The sequence below is a fragment of the Notamacropus eugenii genome, chromosome 2 (genome assembly GCF_028372415.1).
Source record: "Notamacropus eugenii isolate mMacEug1 chromosome 2, mMacEug1.pri_v2, whole genome shotgun sequence".
Lineage (NCBI taxonomy): Eukaryota > Metazoa > Chordata > Mammalia > Diprotodontia > Macropodidae > Notamacropus > Notamacropus eugenii.
Window position 1 is genome coordinate 145,063,301 of NC_092873.1, and position 8,103 is coordinate 145,071,403.

The 8,103-nt window shown below is 43.1% G+C and overlaps 1 protein-coding gene across 3 annotated transcripts in view; it reads right to left on the reverse strand.

The window, feature by feature from the left end:
- Nucleotides 1-7,777, reverse strand: part of COL12A1 (collagen type XII alpha 1 chain) — a 135,370-nt gene extending 127,593 nt beyond the window's left edge. For 2 of the 3 annotated variants that reach the window (XM_072642623.1, XM_072642624.1), the window contains exons 1-2: nt 7,330-7,777; nt 4,047-4,154 (exon numbers count right to left, since the gene is read on the reverse strand). In XM_072642623.1, coding sequence (XP_072498724.1) covers nt 4,047-4,119 — 73 coding nt within the window. In that variant the 5' untranslated portion in view covers nt 4,120-4,154; nt 7,330-7,777. The remainder of the gene's footprint in view (nt 1-4,046; nt 4,155-7,329) is intronic. The other variant, XM_072642625.1, reaches the window with a different exon arrangement.
- Between the last annotated feature and the right edge of the window lie 326 nt (nt 7,778-8,103).

Genomic DNA, 8,103 nt, shown 5'->3' on the forward strand with positions numbered 1-8,103 from the left:
TAACCGATCATTAAAGAAGGAAATTAAGAACCTAATTTCATCCAGATATTTATTTGATGAATTAATCAGTGTGTCTATTAGGTTTCAACTGTGAGCCAGGTCTTATGCTAAACGAAATGTCTCTTCATTCAAGCAGTTTATGCTATATTGAGAAAGGGGAGGGGGGGGGGGGCGGGGTAGACGGAAGAGAGGAAATAAGATTGTTATAACATGTATACAGAAGTATTACAAAATGTATGCAAATTAAATTCCAAGTAATGGTGGACAGAATGGGGCAGTTAAAGGATATTAGGATAGACACATGAAATAAAAGATAACTTTGAGCGGAACGATGAGGGAAAGGAAGGATTTCATGAAGCAAAGATGAGGCAAGACAGAAATCCAGGCATGACTGAGAGTCTCTACAAAAGATGGCAACATTAGATGAAATGTTCTATGTGACAAACAGTAACAAAGTCAGTTTGGCTCAATTGTAGATTACATGAAGTGAATGAGGTCAAAAAGATAGTTTGGAGCCAGGTTGCAAATAGCTGTAAATGCCAAACAGAGGAATATGTATTTGATCTAAGTGGTAATAGGAACCCACTTAAGTTTGTTAAGCAGGAGAATGAGCCAGTCAGCCCTGTACTGTAGGATAGAAATGCCTTCTACTTTGTTCAGTAGTAGCATATTAGAAGATATTGGCATGAGTCACACAGGATGGGCAGTGATAGATTGAGTTCTGCAGTACTGGTTGGAATATCTAAATTGATGAAAGCAAAATCAATGAATTATCAAAGAAGAACATGATAAATCAGACAATTATTAAAATAACATTTTTTTACCTACAGCAATGTTTGTTCATCTCAACTTCTAGATCAATTTAATTCTCCTGGGGGCATCAATTAACTAAGAAATAATATCCTTAGAAAAAACTGACTAATGATCTTTAAAATTCCTACGTAAAGAGCAAAACATGTACCATAAACAGGAGAAGTAGCACCATATGATTCAAAGGAAGCACTGTCATAAGGGTAATATGGTAAGGTCTATAAAGCAGCTGAGATACAAGTGATTCATTAAAATGAAAAGCAATAAATCACCCTAAATTTTCATTTCTTTGGAACACTGGAAGTCTAAAATGTAATCTAGAAGAAAATGGGAGGAAAGGAGAAATTTCAACAAAAATGGAAAGATCAAGTGGACAGGAAAAGATAAACAGTGGACAACAACCCAATGATAAAGATCAGTGACGATGATGGAAAGAAGTATATCCGCGAGTAGACACAGATAGAATATAAGTAGATGGAGAATGGATAGAAGCAAGTACAACCAATGTGGTGAGAGAATGAGACTCACTATAGGTGTTTTAGTCTCAAGATTATGGTAACGTAGAAGAAGATAGGAGTAAACTGGAGTCTAAAATTTAAGTAAGTCAATCAGCCAAGAAGCATAACTATCTCCATTATTGTTTCTTTTATATACAAGTCTTTGAAATGGGAAATTTAAAAGACCCAACTGAAGGTTCTCTGAGTTGCATAACTGTCATGAAGAGATAAAGTGCTATAAAGAGCTTTAATTTGTCAAAAACTCTAGCCTAAGAAACTCCAACAATTTTGCTGCAATATCTTGCATGCTGCAGTGTTTTTCTCCTTTCACTCAATCAAGGGCCTGTTTGACATGGAAAAATCTTCATTTAAAGATGAAAACATAGATTTACCTTAGAGGTATGTAACAAGTCATCTAGTCCAACTCTAATTTTACAGATGGAGAAACTGAGACTTAGATGAGTGGCTTCTTGCCCAAAGACCCACAGATAGTAAATGGAGGAGTGGTCATTTATTTGGTCTTAGATCTGGTGACTGATCTAAGCTCATTATGCTCTTCCCCACATTTTCAAGATGCTTTGGGGAGTTAGGAAACCATAAATTATTCAAATATCATCTGGCTCTGGACTATGCAGAAATCTGTTAAAACAGGATTTACTTAGGCAAATGTGTTGCAAGCCCTTGCATTTTGTTACTATAAAAAAAGTCACATGCTGCTAGTTACCCTCCCTTCTGTTCATTTAGCTTGAGAATGTAATATATGTAGCAAAAACAGTAAACTTTCATTTAGTTCCTATTAAGACAACTTTTTAAAACCCTTCTTTCCTGTTATACTTTCAAGAAACAAGAACAGAAATACGTTTTCTCCCTAATTCATCTAAAGACTCCCTACAGTCACAACTATAATGTCAAACAAATGAATATCCCTTATGTTGTTGCATCCACCATTTTCCTTGCATCATCTAGGTGGCCCACACATAAAACTAGACATAGATTCATAGAGCTGAAAGAGACCTTAGGGATCACCAACTCCCCTCATTTTACAGATCTAGTGAAATTTCAGTTTTAAAATGAAGGAATCACAAGGGATTGGGGAAAAGAGGGTTAGACTGGACAAACAAATGGAGATTTCATTTTTTCTCTGTTAGCTGATTATTATGTAGCTTTGTTTCCTTGTCTAGGCATTCACTTTGCAGGTCGAGGCATAAAATCAATGCCAACTAGATAAATCTAGATGATCCCTTATGGTCCCTATTCAGTCTAAAATTCTAATATTCTAGTTCTGGTAAATTCATTAAAGGAAGGAGAAGTTTCACATGACAAGACATCTTGAGGAGTTCTTTTGGGCAGAAGTTATCCACTTCAGTCCTGTCTTGTGAAACCCAATCAAAGTCTGTAATTTGTTCTTCAAGGCTGACCATCAAGTCCCCTTCCAAAAGTTTGGGGAGAATGGAGAACCTCGTAAATTCCTTAATCAAGACTCGCATTTTAAGGATACTAGTGATTTCTCTGTCTTTTCTCATCCATTTATCTTTCCCACTACCCCGTGCAAAATTGGCTTTCAGGTACAGATTTAGACCACCCAAGCATCCAGGAAACTGAAGTAAAAATCTGAAGAGCAGAGAGGGAATCTCGGCTCTCCTGGAAGGCAGGAACAGAAAAGGCTGCTTTTAAGAGAGCAAGTATCTAATGTTTTAATCAAATCAGTAAGACTGATGCCCTCTCCTTTCTGTTCAAGTCAAAAGCTTTCCACTGAAGAAATGAAGGAGAGGAACCGTACGCTAGATTCCTTCATCTCTCCTGGGTTCCGAACTAACACTTGAGCCACCCCCTCGGGCTGAGACTGCAGCTGGAGGCGGAAACTGACCAGAACTGCCCTGTGCCCGGTGACGAGCCGCGCACAGCCTCGGCTAGACAGAGGCTAGGTTATCCCGGAGCCCCCGAAGGCTCCTCCCCGGGGCTGAGACCCACGTGCTTCAGAGCCGGGGAAGCCCCGGGGCACCGCAGCTAGAGAGCTCCCCTGCGGGGCTGGCTTTGGAAGACAGCAGCGAGAGCCCCGAGCTTGGCACTCCCATCCCTTCCACCCCCAACCTCCCCTGTGGCCTTTGCATCCGTGACTCACTCTCCAGGCCTGGCCAGCCGAGGCACTCAACTCTCAGCAAAACACACAGACGCACGGAGCCAGGCTCTGTTGGAGTACTTTATTGTGTAATGTGACTGAGTTCGCAGCACTCAGCCAGGTAATTAACAGCCGGGCGAGAGCGGGTGCCAGCGCTCTGGGGCGCCTGATTATTAATCGGAGGCTTCGTGTTTGCACAGGCGCCTTCTCCTTGAAAGCAAGCTGCAAAATCAGGCTGAGGAGCCAGGGGAAGGATAGCAGCTTCTGCTGGGTTCCAACGCAATGGGTCCATTCCTTCGGAGGAGGCTGCATGGAAAGGTGGTGTGGACAGCACACCAGAGAGACACGAACGAGCGAGAAACCCACAAACGAGAGGGCAGAGTTAAACTAGCAAGACAAAAGAGCTGGCCGGTCCTGGGCAGCAGGGAAATAGACAAACCTTAAGAAAAGAGAAGCGTTTCTCTTAAGGACAGAAGTCACAATAGAAAGAGCAAATACACCGAAAACGGAGAGCAAGCAAATAAGACAAGAACTGGATCGATTCTTTTTTTTTTCCCTTTCTCAAATTCTGAATCATCGTTTCAAGAGAAAAGGAGATGAGCAACAAAGGGGATCATTACCTTCCGCCTCTATCGAAGATAAGAGGAAGGCTGCACATATAGCAGCAAATGCTGAATGTAGCCGGATCTTCATGGTGGCCTTCTCCAATCACAACCACATGAATGGATCTGTGTTGAAGAAAGTGCAATGAGAAGTGTCAGGACTGATCAATAAACTGAGGAACTCCTCAGACCCCTGGCTTTGCTCCAGCCCTGAGCACCTCTGCCCATTTCCCTTTCTCCACCCTACCCCCTCCCGCGGGGCCAGGTTAAAACTGCCAGACTTGGAAGTCAATTTAACACAAAAACATCTATCTGCACGCCTGAATCTAGCACTGTGGTCTAGCCCAGCAAATAAAGAATGCACTCATTGTGACCTAAGTAGTGGAAATCGAGTTCATCAGGCAAGCGATTAATCTTGGTACTGAGGAATAATTCAAGTTAAAGCCTGTCCTGTTTTCCTGAAGATTCATCCTACTTATTAGCCCCGGGCTAAAGTCCTTGGAAAACTGCATGACTTCATCCTGCAGGGTGATGGCTAATTCAGAGGTCATTTTATCCCTCTGTCAACTAAATGCATCTTCCAGCTGGGGACTCTATTCAGCTTCTATTTCCTAGTTTCTGGACTCCTTATTTAACTGTATTTCAGTGGTCTCAGGATAGTTTGGAAAATGTAATAAAAAAAATCTACTCCTCCCCCTCCCTTTTTTTTTTTTTGGTTATGCTTGCAAATATGTGGCTCTTTAAGGCCTGAAATAGATTATACAGAAGTATGTAAGGCAAAGCTTGAAACTTGACACATCCCTCCAGCAGTGTTGTTTTCACATCTGATCATTCGTTTATACAAGCTGAGAGGAAAATAGCTCTAAAAAGAAGACAAGGCCAAGCAATTGGAAAGGCAGAAATCTTCTTGCCTGTTTTCAATGATTTTTTTTTTAAATCGCTGCAGTTCTAGTTATCAACAACTGGCTAGGTGTAACTTCATTTATAGTGAATGGAGCCTAACTAGCTATGTTCAAATAGGAAAAATATCTCTTATAATTTGCACTATCTTGTGAAGAAAGCTACACTGATTGTTATGGGAGACACAATGAGGTCTACTTCAAATAAAAATTCCCCAGCTATTTATTGGATTGGGAAAGTGCCAGGAGAAAAATACAAAGAGAGGGAAGACCATACAATACAGAAATTACTGAGGGACCTAAAGGACAGTCCACATAGAAAATCCAAGGGAACTCCTCCTGCACAGGAAACACCCCAAGGGTTTTCCCTCTTGAGTGTTTTCCTGAGGGGGCTGTCATTTTAGGGAATACTAGTTTGGAATCCCAAAAGGGAGCCAAAACTCAAGCTCTCTTTAATTAAGAAAATAAGTTGACAAGATCTAATAATGTCTTTTCAAATTATTGACACATCCCATAATAATGGTTTTCTTGTTTTGTGGGTTTCTCTGTGTGTGTGTGTGTGTGTGTGTGTGTGTGTTGGTTTGTTGTGAGAGTTGGAGGTGGAGGGTATTCTCTACCCTCGGTATAAATAGTGTTTTAAATACATGACAAAGAGACATACCAAATTCCCAGGGGATCCTTTTTTTAAGTCAAGAAGTAATAAAATGTTTTATCTTATTTAATGATTCTCATTTCTCTTCTGCCTCAGTACTTGAAAACCACAAAACACAAACCTAGCCTTTCCTTCTCTCCCCCTCTTCCCCATCATGTGGCTTTTAACTATTATAATGGTCTTTAACTCGCTTGGTTTGTGGGCTCTGAGAAAAACAACAATGTATAAGTGGGACTCCTAAAACTATCATGCAGTTTGTAAAGACTACAATTTTTGGAACCCTTGAAAAGGTGATCATCAAATCTTTTCCCTTGGCTTAGCTCGCCCTCTATTGGCCACTTTCTTTGAGGCACTACGAATCATCCTGCCTGGGATGTCTGAAGGAGCGCGCGCGCACAGATATATAGTCTGTAGTCTCTGCCTTCTTGGCATTCCGTATACATCTTTCCAAAAATAAAAACTTTTTTTCATTTTAGCCAAAACATTTATTTGGCTGCCTAGCAACCCTTCATTCAGCATTTTTTAAATAAAACGTCTCGAGTCGTCTTCGCGGGATGGTCAACATCTCACAGCTTTACTTTCATGAATGAAAATTAATAGGATTTGGAGTCTGTTGGGGGCGGAAGGAGCGGGGGGGGGGGGGGGGGGAAGCAAAGGGAGGGAGAAGATCTCTTTCCTCTCTTCCTTGTCCCACCCCCACCCCATCAGGGAGCAAATTCTTTAACTCTGGCGTCAACTCGAACAACACATCCAACTCCCTCATTGGAGTTCCCTCCAGCACATATACACAGTCTCACCTGCCCTTTTCTCCAGCAGAACCCAACTAGGAGCCTAGGGGAAGGGCTGACTCCCAGAAAGATCTTATCTACTTTCTCTTTTTGCCATCTGTAATGTCTGTTTCATCTATACTCCGAACAGCTGGCAGAAAGGCTTAAGTGGAAGTCTCTTTAAAAGGGTTTCCACAGAATTGTGAGGTCCACCCCTGAGAAAAAGCCAAGGAGGTACCACCGACACATACCTTTCACAATTTTCTCCAAAAGAACAGGCATAGAAAAACTAGGAAAATTCCTTTCTCCAGACAAAGTGGAAAACATTTCCCTCTCCGGTTGAATGCCTATAGTAGTACGGAATCCACAATCTTTCTTTGGAAAGCAGGTGGGGTTCACTCCTTTAGTGAATTTCACACCATTTCCCGAATTGCGGGTGACGAGCCGTAGATAATAGAGCCGCATTTCCAAAGAATCTCTACTTTGTGAAACAGTTTTCTCTCCACCACTGCCTTTTTCAACCACACACAGGAATTCTCGGGACCAGTTTTATAGCCCAGTGATAAAACTTCAAGGCTAAATTACAAATGACTCGGAGGCATACTATAAATCTAAAACAGGTTTCAGACCACTTGGTATTCTTAATTACTCTCGCAAATGCTCCCCTCTGGATTTGTTTTAAATTTAAAATACCGGGGGTAGTGAGTGCCCTCAATCAAGTACACACACGCACACATGACCAAAGATCAAGACAAAAAAACCAACCTATTGTCCTTTCTCTCAAAAATAAAATGAAATAAAATTTCTATTCAATCACATCGGAATACAGCCCCACAAATTCCACAGTCTCACACCTCAAAGTTCAAAGGGGTGCGCTCCCATTGTTTCACTGAGGGAATTGCGCTGGGAGTGGGAGCCGTGAAGGGGAGAAAAAAAAATGGGACTGGAGGGGAGGTGAGAGGAGTGGAGACAGTCGGACAGACCTGTGTTGGCAGCACCAAGAGCTGCAGGGTCTTCGACGCTGATGCACCGGAGGTTCTCTAGGTGGTGAAGGCTCTGTGGATGCCTCTGGCGCTTGGATGTGGAGGGAGCAGGCAGAAGCAAGAGGCTGAGCTCCGGTGGCACCTGGTGGTGGAGCAGCCCTCGGCAGATTCAGCAGTAGCGGCGACTGCGGAGCAGAAGGGAGGAGGCGGAGGAGAGGGAGGAGGAGGAGCGGCAGCCACAGCTGGGAGGAGAAGAGACGGCTGCCCCGCGGTTTCTGGAACTTCCAGTACGAGGGTCCGTCTGGGACGACTTGCCGGCTCCAAGTGGGAAGAGCCTCTCCTTGGTCTGCTACTTAATAGAGGGCTGTTCCCAACTCTCAGTTTACTCGGTTACGAAACGCCTGAGAAGGTGGACTGCTGCCACGGACTGATATATGCTCCTCCAGCAGTGAAGGAGGTCTCCTTTTGGAAACTTGCGCATACTTTTCGACATTCCTTCGGCATGAGGTGGCGATCGCCGTAGTAGCAGTGCCCCGGCTGAGGGGAGGGGGGAGGAGGAGAAGGGGGACAGCAGCCGCCCGGCGGGCCTGCCAAGGGGAGCTGTGCAATTCCTCCGCTTCCAGGGCCAGGCTGGAGAGCGGTGAGATCAGGTTTCCCTGGCCAAGCGATTTTCTTTTATTTATTTTTTCAAAATGAAGAACAATGGAAAAACTCAATCAAACCCCATTTTCAAAACAGCAAGGATGAGATTCACCAAGACTCTTTTAAGTGTGT